This window comes from Notechis scutatus, chromosome 4 (assembly GCF_049901735.1).
Source record: "Notechis scutatus isolate UNSWTSFEM ecotype Mainland chromosome 4, rNotScu1.2, whole genome shotgun sequence".
Classification (NCBI taxonomy): Eukaryota; Metazoa; Chordata; class Lepidosauria; order Squamata; family Elapidae; genus Notechis; species Notechis scutatus.
In genome coordinates this window covers 138,455,794-138,481,451 of record NC_142012.1, presented here as the reverse complement: position 1 = coordinate 138,481,451, position 25,658 = coordinate 138,455,794, and the positions used below count along the sequence as shown (strand labels likewise).

Genomic DNA, 25,658 nt, shown 5'->3' with positions numbered 1-25,658 from the left:
ACAAATCAAGAATTTATAGAGACCAAGGCTTGAATATAGATTGGTGGCCATATCTCCAGATAAAAACAAGATATAAAAAAGATCAGGAGGAGTATGGAATTGAATTAGAACCAAATCAATTAGATAAACTCATTGGGGGCACAGAAGAGAAATTAATTTCAAAGTTTTATCATTATTTATTGGAATTTGATTTGGCAAAGGAATTAGTGAAAGGCCCAATGATAGCATGGGCAAGGAATGTGGGGCATAATATTGATTTGGAGGACTGGGAAAGAATTTGGAAAAAGAATTATAAGATAACAAAATCGGCAGTATATAAAGAGAATCAGTACAAAATGTGTTATCGATGGTATCTTGCCCCCTCGACATTAGCTAAAATATACCACAATTTAAGCCTGTTGGAAATGCAAGCAGATACAGGGCACTTTTTTCCAGATCTGGTGGCTTTGCCTGAAAATTAAGAAACATTGGATAAAAATACGAACATGGATAAAAGAAATTACAACCCTCCAAAAAGAACTCAAACCAGAAATCTTTTTATTGGGGATAATAAAAGGAAACTACACAAAGGAGATAAAATATTTAATCTTGTACATAGTCACTGCAGCAAGACTGGTGCTTGTACAATGTTGGAAAGGGGACTTCTTGCCAACAGAGAGTTTAATAATCCAAAAAATCTATGATTGCGCTGAAATGGATAAACTTACTCTAAAATTAAAGGAAAAGGAAGACTCAAAGTACTATACAGTGTGGAAAAACTGGTACAAATGGATAAATGACAGAAATAAGTGAACAAATAAATAAGGAACAGTCTAAAAAAGATAAATGTATGAGAATAATCAGAAATATGAAATATGTATTGGAATAATAATGATGTAAGCACCATCTAAATAATTTGTAATGTTTATGTTTTTGATACTATTTTGCGTTTTGAGTTGTATTGTTTTTTGTATATATTCTTTTTTAATGTTTAATGAAGGTTTTTTTATTTTTTTTTAAAAAAGATTGAAAACTAGGCGCATATACCATCAGATTATTGCTTTGAGTTAGCAACAGGATATAAAGCAGAGAGTAAGAAATATCAATCCCAAATAACAAAAGCTTGAACTGAGAAATATTGTTAAATCTAATTTATGCTAAATTCATTCAGTATATCTCCCTCCTTGCTTCTATCAATATATGTATTATGGATGCCATATAATTTTTTTTACTTTATAGTTATAACCTTTTAATGCTTTTCTATAGCAATAGTATAGTATGTTTATGGTGGATTTTATTGTGAGATACCCTATGTCCTAGGAAGAAGTGGTGAAGGGAGGGAGGGATGAAGGAAGGGAAAAAAAGGGCACTGTAATGATATATACTGAGGTTGCAAAGAAAAAAAATCATTTCCAAATAGCAACTTAAATACACTGCTCAAAAAAATAAAGGGAACACAAAAATAAGACATCCTAGATCTGAATGAATGAAATATTCTTATTAAATTCTTTGTTTATTACATAGCTGAATGTGCTGACAACAAAATCACACAAAAATTATCAATGGAAATCAAATTTAGCAACCCATGGTGGTCTGGATTTGGAGTTACTCTGAAAATTAAAGTGGAAAAAAACACTACAGGCTGATCCAACTTTGATGTAATGTCCTTAAAACAAGTCAAAATGAGGCTCAGTAGTGTGTGTGGCCTCCATGTGCCTGTATGACCTCCCTACAACGACTGAGCATGCTCCTTCTGTCCCTCCTTGCACAAAGGCGGAGGTAGCGGTCCTGATGCTGGGTTGTTGCCCTCCTATGGCCTCCTCCACGTTTCCTGATGTACTGGCCTGTCTCCTGGTAGCGCCTCCATGCTCTGGGCACTACGCTGACAGACACAGCAAACCTTCTTGCCACAGCTCGCACTGATGTGCCATCCTGGATGAGCTGCACTACCTGAGCCACTTGTGTGGGTTGTAGGCTCCGTCTCATGCTACCACTAGAGTGAAAGCATCGCCAGCATTCAAAAGTGACCAAATCATCAGCCAGAAAGCATAGGAACTGAGAAGTGGTCTGTGGTCACCACCTGCAGAACCACTCCTTTATTGGGGATGTCTTGCTAACTGCCTATGCTTTCCACCTGTTGTCTATTCCATTTGCACAACAGCATGTGAAACTGATTGTCAATCAGTGTTGCTACCTAAGTGGACAGTTTGATTTCACAGAAGTGTGATTGACTTGGAGCTACATCGTGTTGTTTAAGTGTTCCCTTTATTTTTTTGAGCAGTGTACATTCATTTATTATAGATTCTATGTTGCTTCATAATCAGAATAATAATCTATGTTGTTTCATAATCGGAATTGATGACAAGTTGCCATAAATATTAATATGTTTTCAAATCTAATAATGTTCATTTGTTAATCTCAAGCACATGTGTAATTCTGATATGAATCTCCCTTTGATCATTAGGAAGGCAACGTAAGTTACAGCAATATATTGCAAGCAAAATTATTTCTATTCCAAAACATGCATGTGTTATTTTTTTTGTAGATGTTACTTACGCAGTACATGGCATACAGCCCACTGTGTTTTCTGATGTGGCTTTACAGCATAGCCAATTTCCATTCAAAAAAGCAGATGGGTGATAGATGTTCAATCGCTTTTGGTTGCATCTGCTCACTCTACAGAGAGCTTCTATCCACTCACTAGCCTCCACACAATTATTTGCCTGCACATAGAGTGGTTTCTCAACATGTATCACTTGAAACATCTGAAAAAGAAAACAGCTCCATTCAAACAATCAGCAATTTATTTAGAGGAGAAAAAAAGAGCTGATTTGTTTGTGTATTATTTAAAAACTTTGAAAACAGAAGACTGGATGCTTATCCAAACGGCTGCTTTGGTGTAACAGATACTGGTTAATGCATTGACTTCCATTTTACTCAAAAAAGGAGGGAATTTATGACCCACATTTTTGCTTCTAGGCTGATAAGACTGCCTAATTTTATCCATGATTAACATCAGACACCTGAGGATATCCCAAGGCGGAGGAAAAAAGGAGGAGAGCAACTAAATTCTCTCTAATTGTTCTAGTACAATAAAAAAGAAATCTGTAGAGATTCTCAGTCATCCAGCTCATGATTTTCCCAAAGGTGCTTTTTCAGGAGGCAACTGGACTTTCTCATTTTTTTCAGCTCTAACAGGATAGTGGGAAATGCAGACAGCTGGTCATTTGCATCTTTAGAGGGTCACTGAAGCACTTAAGAGGTTTATTTGTGTCCTTAGGGTCACCTGGTGCTCCTGAGGACACATATAAACCTCAAAGTGCTTCAACAACCCTCTAAAAGGATGCAAATAGTGGTGATATTCAGCTGGTTTGCACCGGATCGGGTGAACCGGTAGCAAAAATTTGATGTGGGTCGCCAAACCGGTAGCAACATCTGGCTGGTCACGCGCCTGACCCGGTCACCCAGTCTTCGCTCGCTTGCTTGCTTGCCCCGCCTGCCCGATGCTCGCTCACTTGCTACACCCACCCGCCTACCACTCGCCCTGCCCAGTAATTCCTCCCCTCCTGGGTCCTCGTGGCTTGCCATTCAACCCTTCCCACATGGTGCCTGTGCCTCAACTGAGCAGCCCTGATCTTCCTGCTCACAGATAAGCCTGCGAGTCGTGCTAGCCCCTCCTCCACTGTCCCAGACTTTTCTGGGCCTTCCCTCCTGTCCCTGCACTTTTCCAGGCCTTCCCTACCATCCCTGGGCTCGGCTTGCTGGCTAAGCCAATGTGGATCCATCCCACGCAGTGCTTTCCCAACTACGTGGTGGCCATGGCGCAATGAGGGTGGGTGGATGTCCCAGTCAGGGTTGCTGAAAATTGTACACCGCATGTGCAGCCCCAGCTGAGACATCCACCCACTCTGCCCTGCGCTCCCGCAAGAAAGCAAGCAGCCGCTGGAGGTCTTTGGGAGGGAGGTGGATGCTGCTGCTGCCGCCCTCCGTGGAAGTGTGCTTTGGGAGGGCTGGAGTGTGGGGGTGCTCCACAGCCCCGCCACGGCTGCCAGAGGTATTTGGGAGGCAGGGTGGATGCTGCTGCCGCCATCTGCGGAGGTGCTTTGGGAGTGCTGGAGTGGGGGTGTGTGCTCCACGGAGGTCTTTGGGAGGGAGGGCGGATGCTGCTGCCACTGCTGCCATCCGCAGAGGTGCTTTGATAGGGCTGGAGTTGGGGGGGGGTTGCTCCACGGCCCCGCCGCGGCTGCTGGAGGTCTTTGGGAGGGAGGGTAGATGCTGCTGCCACTGCCACCATCCACGGAGGTGCTTTGGGGGGAATCCAGTCTTGGAGCAGTTTTGCAGGTTAACAGACATGCATTTGCAGCTAGCCAGCGCCCACGAGGAACAGAGGCTTGGAGCAGTTTAAAGGAGGACTGCTCCTCCACCCTAGCCATGCATTTTCAAGCAGCTACTTGAAAACACATGACTGTGGGCAGAGGAGCGGTCCATTAAGTTCCAAAGCTGCTCCAAGGCTGGATTCCTCATGGACGCTAGAAGTATTGCTTTCCCCTTGTGAGTAAAGTGCCTGGAGTGTCAAATAAAAGGTGAACAACCTTTCTACAGAACTATAGATAAGTTGAGGCTGGGTATGACAAGGAATGGCTGGGAGGGGAAGGGCCGGGCAAGGCTTCCCTTGATGTGAGTGACACTGCGTTGGCCATGCCCACCCAGTCACACGACCACTAAGCCACTCCCAGTCACATGACAAGACATGCCCACCAAATAAGCCACGCCCACAGAACTGGTTATAAAATTTTTTGAATCCCACCACTGATGCAAATGACTAGCTGTCTGCAAGGAATATAAATCCTTCTATTCCCCACTATCCTGTCAGAGCTGAAGAAGCTTCTTGGAGAAGAAGTGAAACATCTTCAAAGAAAAAACAAGAAAATCCAGACTTCCGGTTGCAAGGCTTCGGCGGCGGCAGGAATCCGCTTCTCTGCGGGTCCCTGCTGCGCTCGCCGCTGATGTACCCCCGATCCAACTGGATTTGGGGGTTGTTGCTACCCCGAAGGAGCAGCGGAAGACAGAGGAGATCCGTGCAGAGGTCTGGGGATATCGCACCCCCTTTCCCCAGCCAGCTAGACTCCTTTTTCCTGAGGCGGTGGAGCGGCTGTCAGAAATGGCAGCCACAAAGGAATCTTCAACCGGATAAGACTGTGCAGGAGGAAGAACCAGAAGGAGAAGTTTTCTTGGCTGAACCGGGACATTAAGTTATTTTTAAAACACCCTGGAAACCTGACTTTCGGATTGATACATTTGTTTCCAAAAGAAGTTGTTACAGCGGCAAAAGTGCTGAAGGAAAGTTCACTCCCCTTCCTTACGGAGAAAGCAAATGAGCACAGAAAAACCTGCTTCTTTAAGGTAAAAATAAGCTCTTTGTTATAAGTGGGAAGGAGAGGACTAAAAAAAATCGTTAAAAATTTGTTGGAGGAGACGCCTTGAAGATTATAAGACCAGCAACTAACTGTGTCTACGGCTTTAAAATATATTTGGGATTTTGCCCCAGGAGGAAAAATTGCAAAGAGAAGAAGAGGAAATAATTTCTGTCTGTTTGGATTGTCTGATAACTTTGACATTTGGCAATTACTTTAAAATTAAAAACATCTGGGTTGTTCTTAAAAATTTACAATGGCACCATCTGTGGATGAACTAAAAATGGAATATGAAAAATTAAAAGAAAGAGAACAAAATGGCAAGGATTCATTGGGAGCTGTCTTCCACTTTTTAGAAATGGCTGTTTCTATGTACCAGCAAATACTTGAGGAAGAAGGAGAAGGAGAAGAAGAAGAAGAAAAGGAAGAAGCCATTTTTAATGGACAAAAAAGTTCGATTAAGAAAGAAAATAGGAAGAGAGGAAGGAAAAATGAGAATTTAAGATTCAATAAAACAACCAAGAAAGAGAAAAATAAGGTGAAAAAAAGGTACAATGTTAGAAAGCAATTGAAAAGAGAATTACAACAGAGAGGGAAGTTAAAAGGTGGAGGTTAGCGTGGGGGGGGCAAAAAGACCAGACTGGAGAAAAAAGGGAGGAAAAAGGGAAAAAAAGCCACGGTCTGAAACAAGATGCCAAGAAGCAGATTTTTTTTAGAGATAAAGGATAAAGGATAGTGTATAATTAAAGAAAGATTCTGCAAGTGTACATAAGATAGTATTGTAGTATTTGCATTTGAAATAGTTTATTGGAATATTATAAGATTTAACAAAATATTAAAATATTAAAATGTTTAATAATGATAGATTTCAATATTTAATAAAATATTAAAGAGAATGTGTAAAATGATTAATGCTTAGTTATAGTTTAATTCGTTATTGTCTTAATGTTATTATAAATTTACTATTTCATTTTCTTATTTTAAAATAATGTATTAATTAGAATTAGAACTAGAATGGAAATTATATACTTAACTATATTATAAGTTTATTATTCTTCTATTTTAAAATGCAACATGTAGAATGTACTAAGCAGAATCAGGATGGAAATTATGTATTATTTTAAGTGTTACTTTAGGGGAAAGATAGAAAGGTGTCACACTTTAAAAGTGATTACAGGGGAAATTCTTTGCTAAAGAGAAGAGATAAATAGATTGGAAAAGAACGGACAAAAGATACAAATATAATGATTTTGAAATAAGATGAAATAAACAAAATATAATTAAGAGAGTGAAAAGAAGGGAGAAGTTATATAGAAAATATAGAATGGTTAATAAGATATGAATGGTATATAAGGTGAGCATGAATTTGATTTAGGTCTGTAAAAAAAGATGTAACCCGGGGCTAAGCCACTTTTCAAAAGAAGTTTTATGTTTTGGTTAGCTATGTTTTGATTGTGAATAAATAAAACCTTGGAGGAATAAAACTAAAGGGAGAGAAATTTGGAAAAGACATGCATAAATGATAATTAAGGAGGTTTTATCTTTTTATGTCTTGTTTTATGTTTTGTATTTTGTGTGTTTATGATTGATTGAGAATTAATAAAACCTTGATAGAAAGAAATATATTTGAATAAAAGTGAAGGGAGAAACAATGTGAAATTTGGAAAAGATATATATGTGCTTAAATGGAAATGTGATAATATGGAACTATGCCTTAAAAAATAATGTTTTATTTGCCTTGTTAAAACTTATAAGTAATTTTTAGAAAGGAGGTTTTATACTTTTATGTCCTATGTTTTGTTTGTCTTTAAAAAAATCAATAAAACTTGTTTTAAAAAACAAACAAACAAGAAAATCCAGTTGCCTCCTGAAACAGCACATTTGGGACATAAAGAAGAGATCTAGGGAAGAAAACTCTGTCAAAGGTGAATTAATAGGTATGACAAATAGGAGTCAGGCATTGAGGAATTAGAGGATTATTACTAAATTTATCTTTTTAGTACCACCCATTCTCCTTGTGTTCTTGATTTAATGAAAAATAAATCATCCTACATTGAAAACCACCAGCCTCTAATGAAGTATTTTATAGTTGTATCTTTTTGGACCCCATAAAAGCCCCATTAATATGCAAATTTACCCAGATTTTTAGATTGAACAGGTTGACATCTTTAAATACCTTGTAGTGGTCTTCAACATCAAAGGATCATTAAGACCATAATTATGCCTCTCAGGCAGCATTATAATTTTTTCCTGCCGTTAGATGTTCTTTTTCTCTAATGGTGGAGAGTTAGTTCTTGCCACTTTTAAAATCTTTTTAAAGCCAAAACATTAAATTTTAAATGGAATACACTTCTCATGTTTTCCGGTTGTGGAAAGACTTTGTCTGTGCATAACATAATGTAATACCATTAGTGCTTCCATTGAACAAATATTCCAAACTGCCCTTACTTGAATAAGTTTGCTTTTGGGAACCAGAGAAGATCGAAACCACTGTCCACATATTGCTGCATTGAAATTTCTAATATGTGGAATTCATTTATTTCACTTCTCATGTAATGTATTCAGAATGAACCAAACTCTATTGCATAAAATTTCTATTTTCCAATTCTAACCCTAGCATTATCAGTACTAGTGTGGCTAAGTTCTGTGTTGGTTATAATGCATCTTCAAATTTTGTAGTTCTCTTTTTATTGTTACATAGTTTTATGTTTTTAACTGGATCATTAAACTTTATTATCAAACCTGAAGCTGGCCTGACTGAGGCCATTGAGACTTCAGTGCTGCTGACACACTGGAGTTGAGGGATAGGGAGGTGGGAATAAAGATAGTTGGGGTAGTATAGTCCAAACAAAATACTTTCTCTTGGTAACCAAGGACATTCCTACAGTCGTTTGGAAGGAGGGGACTGATGTCGCCTAGCAACTGAACTGTAACCTGATTGGGCTATGTGACTGGTTGGTTTGGGAAAGTAATAAAGTTTTACTTTTAATTAGGTGAAAACCATGGGAATATTCAGAGTTTCCAACAGCCTGTGCCAATATGACATATCCAATAAACTTATTCTTTGATTAATCTACCTGCCTTGGAGTTTTGTTTTCTATGAATATGTTACTTGGAAACCCTGACATTAAATTGACTCTAACCCTAACCACGTTACTAATTTAACAACTGTGATGATTTACTTAACAACTGTGGCAAGAAAGTTGTAAAATGGGGTAAAACCACTTAACAACTGTTTCACCTTACAATTTTGGACTCTATAGTATTTGTAGCATGAGGATTCCTTGTAGTTCAAAATCAACATACAACTTTTTCAATACATGTAACAAGAATTTGAATAGAGCTTTGTATCCTAGCATTAAAGCTCTCACTTTTATGTGACATTTTAGAATTTCCCATGCTTGACAGTTATTTCAGTTACTTACATTTTTCCTGTTAAATGCACCCTCGTCAAGTTTTTCTACTGCAAGAATGTTTTTGACAGGAATGGTGAATATAGGTCCTTTAACTGGATTAAGAAAAAAAAACAGCAAATCCTTTAATTATGAATAAAACCTTAACACAAAACACAAATCCCGGTGGAACACGTTATATGTGATCCCTTCATAGAGCCATGAAGATAAGGATGGTGGAGTATCTGGTCAGGATGATAACTGAGTGTATTCTGCTGAGAGATTGTCTGCTGTTAATTAATATGGTTTTATATACTTTTTGTAGGTTTTGATAGGTTTTGATTTTTTATGTACGCTGCCCAATGTCTATTAACTAGACAGCCTTGCAAATCCCAACAATGAATGAATAACTCTATAGATAAAAGAATCCAATATTTCATCTTTTGTTTCTCAGATTCAAAAGTATTTGTCTTCACACACATTGACTCACATATATAAGCCCAATGGTAAGTAGTTTTGTAAACTTAATACATTTGGAAAAATTACATAATTAAAAACATAAAAGAGTACTTTTACTTATTTGTTTATACTCAACAAGGTTATAATTACTCTTAAACATTGGAATTGAAGAATATAATCAGTTTATCACCATCAGGTCAAGCTGCATAACTTGAAAGATTAACATTAAAAAAAAGAAAGAAAGAACAATACCTTGTTGCTTATGATAAGTGAGTTCTCTACTTGTAAGGCAGAACCAACGCTTCTTGAAATTCTTTTTTCCAATAAGAGTTCTTCCTTGTGCTCTTTTAAACATCTCCCTGTGAAACAAATATAAGAACATTTTTCACAGATATTTTCGAATTTTCTAATAGGTTATCCAAGTGTATTCATTTACAAGTTAGATTAATGGATTCAACTTCTGATCTTATCACAGTATTTTTGTTCTGAACATGGCTTACTACAGCCATGTCCAGAACAAAAAAGTACTGAGGATTGATTCCCTGATTCAGCATGAAGGCATGCTGAACTAAATGCCAGTTTCTTTCCTATATTTTTTTCTTTCCTTTTCTCTTTAGTGCACTCGCTTCTTTCTTGTCCTCTTCTCTTTTTCTCCCCTCTCTCACTGTTTTTGTGCCTTCTATTCTTGTATAAAAGTGACATGTAAAAACTGGGATATAGGGTTTGATTAACGTTTTATACTAGATTTGGACCACTCACAGTATTTTTTTTTTTAAAAAGCACAATTTTCCTACAAACTCAAAATTGTTGTGGAACCTAATTTAGGAATATTAATGAAAACTGAATATAGTAAAAAATCACAGGTATAATCTAGAATAATATTTTATTGATACTGTTACTATAATTTACTACATAAAGCAAGAAATGTTTACAAAATTTGAATATATTTTTTGACATAGTCTTAGACCACAATTGAGCCTATTTCTGTTGCTAAGTTAGACAGTTCAGTGAATTTTGCCTCATTTTATGACCTTTCTTGTCACAATTGTTAACTGAATCACTGAAGTTGTTCAGCTAGTAACATGATTATTAAGTGAATCTGCTTCCCCATTGACTTCACTTGTCAGAAAGTCACAAAAGGTGATCACATGACCCTGGGACACTAACTGGCATAAATATGAGTCAGTTGCCAAGCATCTGATTTTGATCAGTCATCATGAGGATACTGCAATGGTCGTAAGTGTGAAAAATGATCGTAAGGCATTTTTTCCAGTGCCATTGTAACTTTGAACAGTCACTGTATTAACTGTTAAGTTGAAGACTACCTGTATTTTCCTTCATTGTATAAAAAAACATCCCTGTATAGATAGACCCCATTTATAAATAACTTCATGGACTTCTAAACTACAATAAAAGTCAACAAGGTAATGCCTATACCACTTCTAGATATTGTTCATGAAATTCCTTTAAAAAATGAAAGTGCTTGCGTTAACACCAATAGTGATGGTATTACCTAGTTTGGGTAATGAAATGTCTACAAGAAAATAACCAAGCTCAAAGAGCACCAAGGAGCCCTCATCTCAACATTGAGCTACAAATATTTAAGGTTATAATTTTTGAACTCCTTAATTATTTGTTAATTTTTATTTTCTGGCTTCATACCTCTCAGCAGCATAAAACATTTCTCCCTCTCAGCAGCATAAAACAATGGCATTCACACTTGAAATGTTTGTCCATGCTTGATTTATAGAGATAGTAAAAGGGTAGGGGAGGGCAATCTTGTTCATGGGAACAAGGTATTTTATATTTAGGTCAATAGAAATCCCTATAAAAACCCAAATTTTAACACTCATTAAAAGCCTTAACACTCAGGGCAACATTTTCAATCACATAAGTAGTTGCGAATGAAAGACTGCAATTCTGCCTGGAACTACTATAAAGTGTCATAAATCTTACATATTTATTTGATGTATTTTTAAAAAATCAATTACAGCCTTGCACATTGTACTTTGTATTAAGTTACCCTTCTTTTAGATGCAATGGCTCATTCATGACACTTGGCTCTTTACTTTCCGTGGAAGACACTTCATCTAAAAACTGAATATGGAGAATATATTAGAATAATAGGAGTTATTTTCCCAATTTTACCCAGAGTCTTAAAAATTAACAAATATTTAGAACATTAAAATACACTTATTTTTAAGTAAAATGAACATTTTAATAGTTTAAAGTTGTTCTACATTTTTACTTTGCATTTACTATGTATTTATTTTCAAAACATTTCTCCCAAGTATTTTACTAAAACAAGGTTAAATGTAACATATAGAGAGAAGCCTGGGCTGGATAATTTAGATTTAATTTGTGACTCACAGAGAAAAATGAATATGGTAAAGCTTTCTAGTTTTGCAAGAAAGCAAAGAAAACATTTTTTTGAGAATGCTAAATATTATGTATAAAGGAAATACCTTTTTGACTATTTCAATGTATTCCTCTTCTTGAAACATTTTGAAAAATTCACACATAAACGTCTCCTTGAAGCTTGACTAAAAAGGGAAAATAGATAGAAGTAAATCTTTATAGAGAGATGCCAGTAGACTAAAGTAATTTCAGTGTGATACTTACCAGCTTGTTTTTGCATAAACTTCCCCAGCTTCCCAGTGTCTGAATTGCTTTTGATATAAGAGTTAATGTTCTAGATGTCTGTGCGTCCTATAAGAGGCATTTAAAGAAATATTCACTATTTTACAAGTGATAGTTCAATTAAGTTGTATACATGTTGTCCTTGACTAACAACCATTCATTTAGTGATGGTGCAAAGTTACAATGGCACTGAAAAAAGTGACCTATGACCGCTTTTCACACTTACAAAGTCACAGCATTTCCACAGTCATATGGCCAAAATTCAAATGCTTGGCAATTGGCATGTATTTATGACGTTTGCAGTGTCCCAGGGTCATTTTTTGTTCTCTTTTTGCAATCTTCTGACAAGCAAGGTCAAAGGGGGAGCCAGTTTCACTTAGCAACCATGTAACCAACTTAACTGCAGTGATTCACTTAACAACTGTGGCAAGAAAGGTTGTAAAATGGGGCAAAACTCTTAACTTAGCAAGAGAAATCTGTGGTTGTCAGTCAAGAACTACCTGTAATATGATCACCGAATAGGCTGTATCTGATGACAAAATATTTCAGGTAGTCCTTGACTTACAACTGTAATTGAACCCAAACAAGTGGGTCATCATGTAACTGAACTGATTTTATATTTTCGTGACAGTCGTTGAAGTGAATCACTATGGTTGTTAAGCAAATGCTTTGATTGTTAAGTGAACCCATTGTCCGCAATGGATGTTTTCTGCCAAAAACCTCAAGTAATGTTGTGGTTAGCCGGCAGCAAGTGTGGACGGTGGAGGAGAGTTGAGGACTCAGATGAGGGGCCAGGACCATTAGGGAGTGGACTGCTGCCTTCAGAGATTGTGAGGGCTGGCAGCAGTGATAAAGAGGTTCCCGAGGAGCCTGGGCCAAGTATGCGTGTGTGCAGGATTACTCATAGGAGAGAGCAGTTACAGCAGCACAGACGACTCAGGAGTAAGGCTGCAAGGTAATGGCCCCTCCCTGAAGAGGATAAAAGCCAGGTTTGAAGAAGCGTTCTTTGGAGAAGGCAAAGATGTTCTGAAACTCAGCCTCGTGGACATTATAGTTAGCATTTGGAAACTCTTGTAAACTATTTCTTATCTGTGGATTTTTGGCAGCCTTGAAAAACAACTTGGCAAGGCTCTTTCTTGTCAGAGCTAATTAGTTGGAAGCAGCCTTTTATCTGTGAAGAAACAGAATTTGTAGATGAAACCTTAGAAGGTGGGGGCTGCCTTTGTCTGGTGTTGGCTCTCTTGGAACCAGGTTGGGTCACAACAAGTAAATGCTGGCTTACAGCAAAAAAAAAAAAAAAGTTGTAAACCATAGTCACATGACCAAAGAATCCTGCAAACAATCATAAACGTGGGCTGGTTACCAAGCATCCAAAAATATGATCATGTGATCACATGTGTATGTTCTGTTTGCGTGTTGGCCAAGTCAAGGACTATTTGTACAATGAAATAGGCAGATACATCAGCATATCAAACGTACATTTTCTGCAACAATACAGATTTCATTGGCATTCACATAAGCATTGTAATATTGAAACAAGAATTGTTTGTCTTCAGATATAAAGAGATATCAAGACAGCAGAGCAGTCAAGACAGTTACATCCAGGGTAATTTTGCCTAAAATAATAAAAAATATTTGTTCATGTGTTCTGGAAAGTTCCTCAATCTTTTGGAGAAGTTTTTCAGGCGAGAACAGATAACAGATAATCAGAGTTGGAAGGGACCTTATAGGTCATCTAGTCCAACCCCCCGCCCAAGCAGGAGACCCTACACCATTTCTGACAAATGGCAGTCCAATCGCTTCTTGAAGGTCTCAAATGATGGTGCTCCCACAACTCCCAAGGGCAAGCCGTTCCATTGGTTGATTGTTCTCACTGTCAGAAAGTTTCTCCTTATTTCCAGGTTAAATCTTTCCTTCTTCAGTTTCCATCCATTATTCCTTGTCTGGCCTACAGGCATTTTAGAAAATAGCTTGACCCCTTCCTCCCTGTGGCAGCCCCTCAAATATTGGAAGACCGCTATCATGTCTTCCCTGGTCCTTCTCTTCACTAGACTAGCCATGCCCAGTTTCTGTAATCATTCTTCATATGTTTTAGTCTCCAGTCCCCTAATCATCCTGGTTGCTCTTCTCTGTACTTTTTCGAACGAATACAGAAAATAGCTTTTACCACACTATTAATTAGTGGGCAAAAAAAGCTTTAATTCTATAAATCTCTAAAGATTTAAATTAATCCTTTAGTAATGACAATATAATATGTTTCAATTTTAATTTAATGAAGAATGAGACCCAAGATTGTACAAGTGAGAATGAATTGATAGGAAGGGTCCATAAAGAAAAAAAAGAAAAAGAAAAAAAGGGGAAAAAAAGAATGAAGTGCAATATAGTGGTTAAATGTTGAAGTGGCGCAGGCAAGGTGTAGGTCCACTCTGACTCATGGAAACTCACTAGGTGATTTTTGGCCATGAACTATCTCTGAATCCAATCCCTTGAGAAGGTGGTGATTGTGGGGAAAAATGAGAGAAAAGAATACTGTATGCAAGTTTAAGTGGATATGAGCAGTGGGGTGTAGCTGAGAAAACACTGGGCCAAAAATTTTCAAGAAAAATTGTGCAAATTCCACACATACTATTTGGTGTTTTCTAAAGGGAAAAAAGCTTCTTCAGTGCCAAAATAAGCAAGCAAAATTATCATGATTTTTGCCAAATGCTTCACTTCTTGGCCCAGTAGAAGATTTCTACATAAATACGCTGTAGAAATTGTGCACCTAAAAGAATCATATACCAATAATCCAAGAAGAAGAAAAATAGACGCCTGCGTGCAATATTACTGACTTCATTCTGTCTTCATTGTATTTCCTGTGGAAACTTCTCCAAGAATTTTGCTTAGAATAATAACATGACTCGTTTATGAACTGTACTGAGGACTATATGTAAAGAGACACTATTAAAGGCTTTTGAGAAATAAGAAATCAACTAAAGTTTTTTTAAATAACCCAAATTATACAAACCATGATGGAGTATGATTGCTGTGTGTGTGTGTGTGTGTGTGTGTGTGTGTGTGTGTGTTAAAGTTGACACCTGGCAGCTACCTGCATTAGTCCTTGCAGATCTCTTGACAAGATTTGGATGTTTGCCATTGCCTTCTTCCTAAGACTATGAGAATGATTGGCTCAAGATCACCCAGCTAGGTTCATGCCGAAATAATTTCCTAGTTTCTAGCCTGGTGCCTTAATCACTACACCAGACTAGTTCTTCAGTACATGTTTTCAAATTAGTTATAAATCAGCATGAGTGTATTTTTAATTTTTCTTAATTTTACTGAAAATAGGAAATATATCCCCAAATGTTAAGCCATCAGATTCCAACTAGTTAAACATTTAATTTGTTTTTAGTCATATACTTTTTTCTCATGTCAAGTACTTTCAACGTATGAAAGTATCCCAGAATGCTTCAACTGTTCGATAACTAATCAGAAAGGTTTTTTTTTAAAAAGATGTTAAGTGGTTTATAGGCTCCTTCAGCTGCTTATGATGTAAGTTTATCTCTGCATACATTCTCTTAAGCTCATAAACTATATGAACATAACATTATCAAAACTTACTGGATGATGAAGTCGTAAATGGAAAGTATGAGGCGATACTACAGCTACAGCAAAGAAACGAAGGAACACAAAGCTGCTCACTGCAGAGTACTGTACATGAGGGTCATCTGCAGAGGAAAAACCATGAAATGTACAACTTAGCAGGAATGGGTGAAATAAGGTAGTGAAAATCTTAGTAGGGTGTCAGTAGAAAAAATGGTTACTATTCTTCTGCAAAATAGAAGTAGCAAGTAGTGTGAAATGAAAGTGAAGTTATGATGAAAAATGCATGGCCCTGTGTTATTGGGCGTGTATCAGAATTGTTAGTTTATTTGATGTTACCTGCTAGTTATAGTAAATTGAGCACTGTGCCCCTTCCTCTTGTCACAGGTGTGAATGAAATTGCAGGTTTCCACTTGTGTATTTACTGAATAGTAGGCTCTATTGTTATGATTAATCTTAACTATGCAAAGATACTTCCAAAATACATTTTCCATAAAACACAGTTAATACTAACAAAAATATGTAGTGCAATCGGTTTCCTGCCTGTTTCCTCTTACTTTAGAAATAAAGGTAGAGATGAATTTAGGCACCCGAGGTTGGTGCATGCAATACTCACCTATGAAATATATTTTCTATGACTCTGTCACTTTCTATAGGGAGGAAATCTAAATTATTTTTCTGTAAAATAGCAGGAAGAGGCAACTTATTAAGAAATTTTAATTTACAACTCCTCAGCCTCAGTCTGCATATCCAGTGATAGAATATTATAGTACGGTAGTTGTAGTCCAAAACCACTGCTGCCTAGTCCTTCAATACAGATTAGTATGGTTTCTTGCTGTTAACAGCAGTATATCAACAGAAGGCATGCAGTGTCTACAACTGGCATATTAATACATTTGTATTTCCCTCTTTTTATAAATGCTATAGAACTGATTTTGATAACATGTTCATGGACACAGACCCTTTATTCAAGTCACAGATCATACTGTCATTTTGAGACATTGATACACTTACTAGGAAATCTTTCAGCAGCCAAACGCCTCAGAGAACACAACACATCACACATTAAAGTTGGGCAACTTATACTTGATTGTACAATTGTACTGAAAACTTTGTCAACATAATAACGAAGATTTTCCTGTGCAGACAAATAATTTCAGAAAGTTAATATTTTTATTTTATTTTATGTGTTTACCAAGCTCATTTTATCAATGAGAAAAATCTCAACAAAATCTGTATGAATAGTTACCATCTTAGCAGTTAGCGGCAGTTTCTTAAAGAATAAAATGCATACCAATAGTCTATAAAAGCCCTCCAAAAATTATTTCTTTCTTTCTCACACAATCACTTTATCAGTGATGTCACTCTGCCCTTGGTGGTGACAGGGCAAGGTTCTATGATACTAACTAGGATTCCTCTTGGTTTGTGACCTTGAAGGAAGTTAAAACATTCTATGCTGTTGTTTGCCACCTGAATCTGGGAAATTGTAAACAGCTCTTTGTAGGGAGGGAATTCCTTGAAGTCTTGCCAAGTACTGTGTGATGCTCCCTTCTGAAAAGGCTGGCCCTGGAACTACAGGTCTTGGGCAACTATCATCTGGTTTCCAACATTTCCTCATTGTTGTTAAGACAATAGTGGTGGACCAGCTTCATAGAGCCCTAGATAAAACAGATTATCTGGACCCTTTTCCGTTAGGATTCAGGCCTGGATAAGTGAGAAAAAGGACATTGGTTCTCCTAGCAGATGACCTGGTTTGGGACTATAAGGAGGATAGTGCAACTTTCCTGGTTGCCTCAGACCTTCTATTGGCTTTTGATACTACCAACCAAGGGGTCTTACTGGATTGCCTATGGGGGTTGCTTGAACTGTTGCAATACCTCTGTCTTGCTTTTTAGCAGATAGCAAAACCCATATCTAGTGTAATCATCGACTATGACTAGCGCATACCTAGTTCCTCCTAGAGAGGGTGCCATAGGGCCAATCAAATCTTGTTACTAAAATTATTGTGGACTTTTACATTCCAGAAAATGCTTGGTTGTTAGAAGTTCCATAAATATAAATTTTTTAAAAACCCCACACAACATTTTAGCATACCTTGTGCATTTCCACATTATCTCCTTCTTTCAGTTTCAAGGGATCAATTTCACAAGGCTTAGGATTCTCACATATCTGAAACAAGATTAAAGTTTGTAGCACAATTATATACCTGTCTACTCAGAAGATAGTTCAGTGAGATTTGTTCTTAAGTTGAAATAATGAAAGTTTTATCCATTATAAAATGACAATAATACAGTAACCATGTTTTCTCTTGGATCAGATGTTAAAAATAGGTTGCTAACCTATAACAATGATTCTTCAAGGTACATGTGATTTTTTACAACACCCAGAAAACCACACCTTTACTTCAGTCACTTGAAAATGTTGTAGAACAATTTGTGTGGAAAATTTTACCTATGAAGTAAATGCAAAGTTGAACATTTGAAGGACTACAGTTACAGGAACAAACTGCTCTTTTTTAACATGCATCACCCATATGGGTAATCAGCAAACAATATACTTTCTTGTTAAAGTGATATCTGACTTGTTCTGGGGCTTGCAGCTAGTAATGCTAGGTGATATCCAGCAGGAAAAGTCTGAATGCAGTCACAAGAATGCCAGCAATCTTTGCTGAATGAGCCTGAGCTGTTCTGAGAAGCTACACACACAATACATGATGTTGTGTTATTTAGCTCATACAATTGTAGCTGCTACAATGAAACAGGTAACCCTTTTTGTGACAATCAGGAGTCAGAGAAATATGAACCAGGAACATATGGCTTGCCAAGCTGCCTTTTTACTTCAATCTTCACATAAAATCAATTATACCCCCTCCCTGATAGTACTCCAAGCCCATAATAAACATTGCATCTTTTCTATTTCCACTGTGATATGCAATGACTAATGGTTATAGTCATTTCCAAAAATGTAATATTCTTGCATTATTTATTTATTTATTTATATATTTATTTGTTTAATTTATATTGCTGCCTATTCGCCCATGGCGACTCGAGGCGGCTTAGACAATGTAAAACCATATTTTAAACAAAAAATAAAAACAATAAAAACTAACAAAAAGAATCAAATAAATTAGTAAAGTACAATAGAACAAAATTTGGGGGAAAAAAAATCAAAAACCAACTCCCACCCCCCTCCCCGACGACAGCAGATCACACTAGCCACCTGATGGGCTCCATCCCTCTCTGAGTTCCCCAGGCCTGCTGGCAAAACCAGGTCTTCAGTGCCTTTCGGAAGAGTGCTAGAGTGGGGGCCATTCTAATCTCTGGGGGAATGATGATCCACAGAGGCGGAGGTACCACGGAGAAGGTCCTTCTTCAGAGGTGGGACCCGCAACATTCCCTGCCTCCTTGCTCTAATGGGTCAGGTGGATGTGACTGCCAAGAGATTATGCTATATCCTAGGATATGTTTGTAATTTTTAAAAAAGTTTTCAAATCTAATTCCGACCAATAAAACAACAGTAGCAAGGATAAGCATTTTTTCTGTTTGCATACTGAAAATTCAATTTAAAATCTACGTCCAGCCAAGCAGATGTAGGCTACTGAAAAGGGAAGATGTGGTAGATGTAAAAATATTGCACACTCAAGTCTAATATGAGCTGCTCGGCCTTTGTTAAGGTGTTCACACAATATATTAATATAAGGTAAACATATTAAACAAATGGATTAAGCAATTTGCAACCAAATATTTTGCAAAGTGATTGGATTCTTATGTAGCACATTAGATTTGTCTTGCAGACTGGCATGACAGGAAATGGAATAGTTCATCCAGTCTCAAGAAAGCAATACAGACATTTAGACCTGGCACAAAGGTGAAAACTGGTATCTGCAGTAGTAGCAAATTTTAGGCAGTAGGGATTTTTCCATTATTCCCAATATATAACATTTTAACACATACATTTATCATACCTCATCAAGAATTGGTTTTAAAGTAACTTTCAAGTAGTGCTTTCCCACTATTTTCATCATCTCATCTACACATCGAGTAGTTAAAGAGTTTCCTCTGAAGATTGTATTTACTTCTCTGTAATACAATTCAAATTAGAAATTCAAGACTATATGCACACACACATATCCACAAATAAACATGGAGATACAAGGTGACCAGAGGTCTTTGCTGCAGAGTTTCTAGTTCATATAGTCTACAATAATGCAAAATGTTAAAATATCTTTAATATTATCAATAGATACCAATGTCTTCTAGGTTGCCCTAGTAGTAGGTATCAGTATTATATAAACATTTATTCAGATACAAAAGGCGTAATTGAATTCTTGACACCTCTTCCCAAACACTCAATCAGAATAGGCACTGTCTTCAAAAATGCACGTAAGGATTTCAATTTCTTCTCAGAAATATATAGCATAATTATACAACAGAATAAATTCATCTTTCTTTGGTTCTATATAATCGTGGTATTGTTATGCCATTTCTGTTTTTTTAAATTAAATCATTAATAAATTCTAGAAAAATAAGAGAATATGCACATTTTATGCACATTAACAAAACCAATTCATGCTCAGCTGGCCTTCGACCAGGAAGGAGGAAGAAACATTGGGCTGAATCATACTAATTTTAATGCAATGTTTCATTGGTGAGGGGGCACAGTGTAATTGCAAGAATTCCCTCTTTAATAAATATAAGAAAGATAAACTGTGGAAGACCCAATATATTTTTCTCCAAGATTACAAAATCAGAAGATTTTTCCAGAATTTAAATATGGTGTATGTCAAGACTGCTGTAAAATTATCTATTTTCTAACAAAATCAAGCGGCTATTATGTATTCATTTCAAAAGATTTTGAATCATTTAGTCCTAAGAAGCAGAAAAATTGTAAAATTTACTGACAAAAATAATTTCATAGAAAATGCATGTATCATTTATTTTTGTCATAGACATAGCTATTGGAGAATGGAAAAAAGTCATTCACTTACTGGGTTTCTTTCAATTCTAATTCTGCCACTGCGGTAACGAACTGCACTAATCTATGATGGTGCAGCAACAACCTTACAAGTGGCAAAATACCATCATATTTATCGCGGCACACTTCGGCCAAGATGTAAGCAGCTGATGCAGAAATTGGCTATAAAGAGAGGAAAATGGGATGAATGTACATAATTCCTCACATTGAAATATGCATAGAAATATTAATAACAGTAATAATAATTTTTCAGGTAAATCTTAGCCTAAGTTAAAAAAAAGCCTATGTAAAATAATTTTCTTCCACTTTCAAGAATTAGAGTTACTTTTTTTGCCAGCTGATTAGAAGAAAACCTTCTATATTCCTTTTGCTTTTCATTTGATGGAAGAGAAAAAAATACCTAAAAATTACTATTTTATGTTCATATTTAGATTTTTAATATCAGATGGAGCATCCAACTGCAAAACTTTCAATAAAAAAAAGCAAAATCAGTTCTTTGTGTGTGCGGGCTATCCAAAACTGACAGAGCACTTCCAGCAACCAAATAAACTGTTCTCAAAATTAATCAGCAAATCAGGCCTGGGAAGAAGGTTAAGAATACAAATTGACATGCCTCAAAAATCCACCTTACCATTTGAAGTCTTACTTCAAAAGAAATAAAAAAGGATTTAGGGAAATTTGAAGTAAAAGAACAGATCCTTCCTTTTAGAGGATCTTTTCCCATCTTTAAGCCAACCCAAATAGGATCCAAATCTACTTCACTAAATTATGGCAGTATTTTTGACTTTATGACAGTATCTTTGACTCTAACAGGGAAATAAATCAAAGCAATTGCTGGCCCTGTTATACAGAGTGTGCTCTCATAATAGTTGTCCTGAGTGTGGTCTCAGGGGAAAGAGATCTGCAACAGATTTCACATGTTTCTTGCATATACAATTCTATATTGAATTACATTATTGAATTTTGTGCTATGTACATCACAAGGGATAAGGGAAAGTATGAATAATATAAATATGTAGCAAATTAAAAATGCAAGTTAAATAAAGATCCTTCTTTTGACTGATATATAATTCTGTGCCAAATTCAAGAAAATTTGATGTACAAATACAATGTAAAACCTGGACCAAGAATTGAGATGGTTCTGTTATCAGTATCATACGTATTCTACCAGATTTTTGCTGCAATAGAAGTTAAGTCTGATTGTGGGCTACATGACAGAATATTTGTTCTTGTCTAGAAAAGAATGTACTGAAACAAATCTGCACAATATGCATACTTCTCAATATTGAATAGATGAAAACAAAACAGCTTTTAAAATTCATTATGAGGAAAATTCTTTAAGCACACGTTTTGTAGAGAACTTTTATATAATAGTTCAAGCGTTTGTTTTCTGAATAGTAAACTCTTGACAACCATACCAAATAGCATCTAAAATTCTACCTTTTCATAGAGTATAAGTAGTTGTTTTTAAAAGTTAACCATTTTAGGGGCTGTACAGTACTGTTTTATACATGTTTTTTGAATTCTGAACAGAAATCTAATCTAAAATATCACCTTTTGAAAGGAGACCTTGTACCACTTCCCAACAAATCCAGCACAGGAGTGGACTAGTGGTAGTGCATTAGCTGCTTAAATTGATGAAAGTTGAAAAATGGAAAATACCTCCACTTCTGATGATTTCAGAAGCAAGTCTCTAAGAGACCCATAGTATCCAGATGGAAGTACATAATCTTCAGCATAATTTATATTCAGTCTAAGGGATCCATGATCTTCACTTTTACCAGATTTATTTCCATTATCTTTTGGCTGTAGGAGATACCTTAAAAAGAATAAATTAGAAGGCTTAAGATATTATCTAAATGACAGACTGAGCAAACTAGTTTTAACCAATTAAATCATAATAAACAGAGAATGAAAAGCAATAGGTTCTTTCTCCTTTCCCTTCTTTTGTAGATTTGCTAATTCGAACTTATTCATATATTTAGAAAATGTTTGTATTGTCTGCTCACTTCATGGTTATTGGTAGCATACACAAATTCTATTAAACAATTAAAACATTATCCATTCATGAAATATAAAATTGCAAGAACCGGAATTGCAAAGAAAGGCATGTGTCAATTTGTTTTATATAATAAAAAGCTTGTCTAAATTCCAGCAACTTGTTCTATAAGGGGAGTCTACCACAAAGAAAGCAAAATTCTTGACTCAAATGTATCATGCCAGGAGTCATAAAAGAGGCCTAGTGGCTGTAAAGATCAATTGTGCACCAAGATGGCTTTCACAGCATGACTTCTTTGAAGTGGTAGAGAATTTTATCCAGACTAAGAATCCAAAGTCATATAGGTTGAGGCAAAGTTTGTTTTAACAGTTCGTCTGAATTCCCCCTTTCATCCTTTATCTTTGTGTGAACTAGGCAGGGACTAGTCTGAGATGTTTTCAAACCCCATTTATATGACTGTTGCATGGCAATGATTCTTCTTCCTGTCCTTCAAGGCCATTCTCTATTCCCTCTTCAAATCTTGAAAACCTTGATGGTAGTTGTCCTCAAATGCCATTAGGGAAGAAACCCAGTATTTTTATACATTGTAAGGGAGGCCTTACAATGTTGATTCTACCTATCTGGAACTCTGCCTAACCTGTACTACAGTTGCTCATACTGCTATTATACTTCACTGCAATGATTATAAGATATGTAACTTTGAGTCTTTATTACTGCAATAAACTATTACTTCTTGCAGCAAAGTTCAATGATTTCTTTAAAAATTACATTGATTTTTTGTGTTCAACATAGCAGTGTTTTTCAAACGGTGTTCCAGAGAATCCTAAGATTCCTCAAGAACTTGACTGGATTCTGTGAGAGACCAAAACCAATCCCATACTTATTCAAATGCAGTCAATTTTCTATTAGAGCTTTGCTTCTTAATCATGAGCTCTGGGATGTTTTTTTAAAAAAACAAACAGATCTGTGGCCATGGAAACGTTTGAAAAGCCTTATATTTTTGGTATTTATTTTTGAAGAAATGTCTTTAACATATTAGAAAAAAAATACTGAAATGACTACTACTTTACAAGCTGGCAAAGGTTATTGGCTTGATTTATAGCACTATCAGAGAGCAGAGCAATTTTATATACAATTTTACTAAAGCTTTAAATAATATTGGGATTTAGGGCTACCCTATACATGTTGCTGGATACACATTATGTCCACATGGCTTTTGAAGTTTTAAACTATCGATCACAATCTGACTTTTTCCGTCTTTCATCGCAGTTAAGATTAACTGTTTGCTTATTTCACTGCAAACAGTAATACTTAATTTTTTTTGCTGAAAAATAAAATGTAGGAAAGATTAATTTACTTGGACTAGTCAGTAAAGATATCGAAAATAGAAGAAGCTATGCTAGTTTAATTATGTTAAACCTATTCTTCATTTTACCAATGTGACAACTTTGTACTCAATTCCTTACCATGCTTGGAAAGTATCACTTCCTAATGTTTTGACAGGAATCTTAATTTCTCCTAGGAAAAGATCTTGCACCAAGTTGCCATTGTTCCAAAAGTCAATCCTGAAAGTTAAATCTTAGTTTTAATAATTTGTTAGATGTCATAACGTATTTAATTTTTAAGTGGTCATCTGATTTAAAATGATCACACAGAGCAGCACACCAACTCCACATGCACAAAAGGTTATTATCTCTCATCTAATAGTTTATCTGAGTTAAGAAGAAAAGTGTACCTTAGTTCTATAAAAAGCAATCGTGAGAATCTGCCTACCGGTAGTAGTTAAAATGAAGCTTTATCAGTAAGAAAAAAATGGTGCTGAGGCATTCAAAGGAAAAAAAAAACTATATTTCCTTCTCAGGCATTTACTATTCTTGTTTTATTTTTATTCATCCCATTTAGTCTTTATTCTGACTGTAGCACTTCAATGACACATGCATTATGTAATCTTTAAAATTAGCCAAGCCACTTGAAGTATTCGTAACTTAAAAGCATATGCACACACTGTATTTGGGTTGCTAAGTCTTACCTCAACAATATTTCTGTTAAACAGCACATATATTAAGAAGAGAGAAAAAATCCATTGTGTTGTGAGACTTCTGAAGATGTTGCAGCAGGTTCTGTTGCCTCCCTAAATGTTATACCTACTGTGATATGAATTCAGATGTTCTAACTTACCCTACAGAAAAGGTTTAGTTGAAGTCGGATCAAGAAATAGTATATTCTTTTCTTCAAAATATTCCAATTATAATTCCTTCTCAAAACTTATTGCACTGAGAGGTGTGTATATGCATTTGTTCACTCCATCATTGTATATTTTCCCAAATGCAAATGTTTTCGTCTCATAGTAAGAAATGTGTAAGTCATAAGCCAGTTAAAATGTCTGAACAGTTATCTAGATGTACTTTAAAATCAATAGCACTAACTGTAATATGATTTACTTATTAGCCACAGATGCTTATTATACACAATTAGAATAAATGCTGCCTTTGACTTAATAAACTGCTTTCCTGAATATGCTTCAACTGCTGTTTTTGAAGGCATTTTTTTCAAGGCCAGTTTTAAACTGAATCTCATCCCAAACTTAATTATCTCGATCATTTTCAGCAATTACAGAGCAACTTTTTTACTTTTATTGTAAGAAGCATTGTCTGCTTTGATTACCATATCCGAATTAATCTTAATATGTTGAAGAATATACCTGACTTCCAGTTTCTCAATGTCTTCTTCTTCTACCTGAAACTGTGACTTCTTGGTGTAACTACTGGACCTAGTTACCTGAAAATAAAACTTAAAAAGTAATTTGTTTCTCTTTTAGCAATACCCATTTAATCCAGCCTAATAGCTATGCCTTTCTAACATTGTTTGTTACTAGAAAATGGATCGAATTTTAAGTAGAAACACATATAACTTGAAATGTAAGGAAGAATATTACAGTAAATATGTTTGCAAAATATCAATGATAACAGTCACTGCTGTAAGATGGTCAGCTCTAAAAAGCATTTTAATAATCTATATAAAACATAAGAAAACTATGCCTAATCTTTGTTTTACTCCTGTCAGTTAAAGCTCAAGGCCCAGGTTTTGATATCATAAAAATTTAGTTAATTAACCCTTAATTTTTAAAGTTTTTTTAAAAAATTCTGACAGCATTTATAATTTTATTCTGAATTGGTACAAAATCTTGGTTTAAGTTCCAGGTTCAGATGTTAGTGAAAA

At 35.9% G+C, this 25,658-nt stretch overlaps 1 protein-coding gene across 2 annotated transcripts in view; it reads right to left on the bottom strand.

Annotated features, from left to right (window-relative positions):
• RASA2 (RAS p21 protein activator 2) overlaps positions 1 to 25,658 on the bottom strand; it is a 57,909-nt gene that overhangs the window by 14,377 nt on the left and 17,874 nt on the right. For both annotated transcript variants that reach the window (XM_026664516.2, XM_087965097.1), the window contains 14 exons: positions 25,141 to 25,217; positions 23,906 to 24,004; positions 22,103 to 22,259; positions 20,454 to 20,602; positions 19,431 to 19,545; positions 17,561 to 17,635; positions 16,481 to 16,604; positions 15,485 to 15,591; positions 11,867 to 11,953; positions 11,710 to 11,787; positions 11,268 to 11,341; positions 9,497 to 9,603; positions 8,819 to 8,901; positions 2,536 to 2,744 (listed from right to left, as the gene is read on the bottom strand). In XM_026664516.2, coding sequence (XP_026520301.1) covers positions 2,536 to 2,744; positions 8,819 to 8,901; positions 9,497 to 9,603; positions 11,268 to 11,341; positions 11,710 to 11,787; positions 11,867 to 11,953; positions 15,485 to 15,591; positions 16,481 to 16,604; positions 17,561 to 17,635; positions 19,431 to 19,545; positions 20,454 to 20,602; positions 22,103 to 22,259; positions 23,906 to 24,004; positions 25,141 to 25,217 — 1,541 coding nt within the window. The remainder of the gene's footprint in view (positions 1 to 2,535; positions 2,745 to 8,818; positions 8,902 to 9,496; positions 9,604 to 11,267; positions 11,342 to 11,709; positions 11,788 to 11,866; positions 11,954 to 15,484; positions 15,592 to 16,480; positions 16,605 to 17,560; positions 17,636 to 19,430; positions 19,546 to 20,453; positions 20,603 to 22,102; positions 22,260 to 23,905; positions 24,005 to 25,140; positions 25,218 to 25,658) is intronic.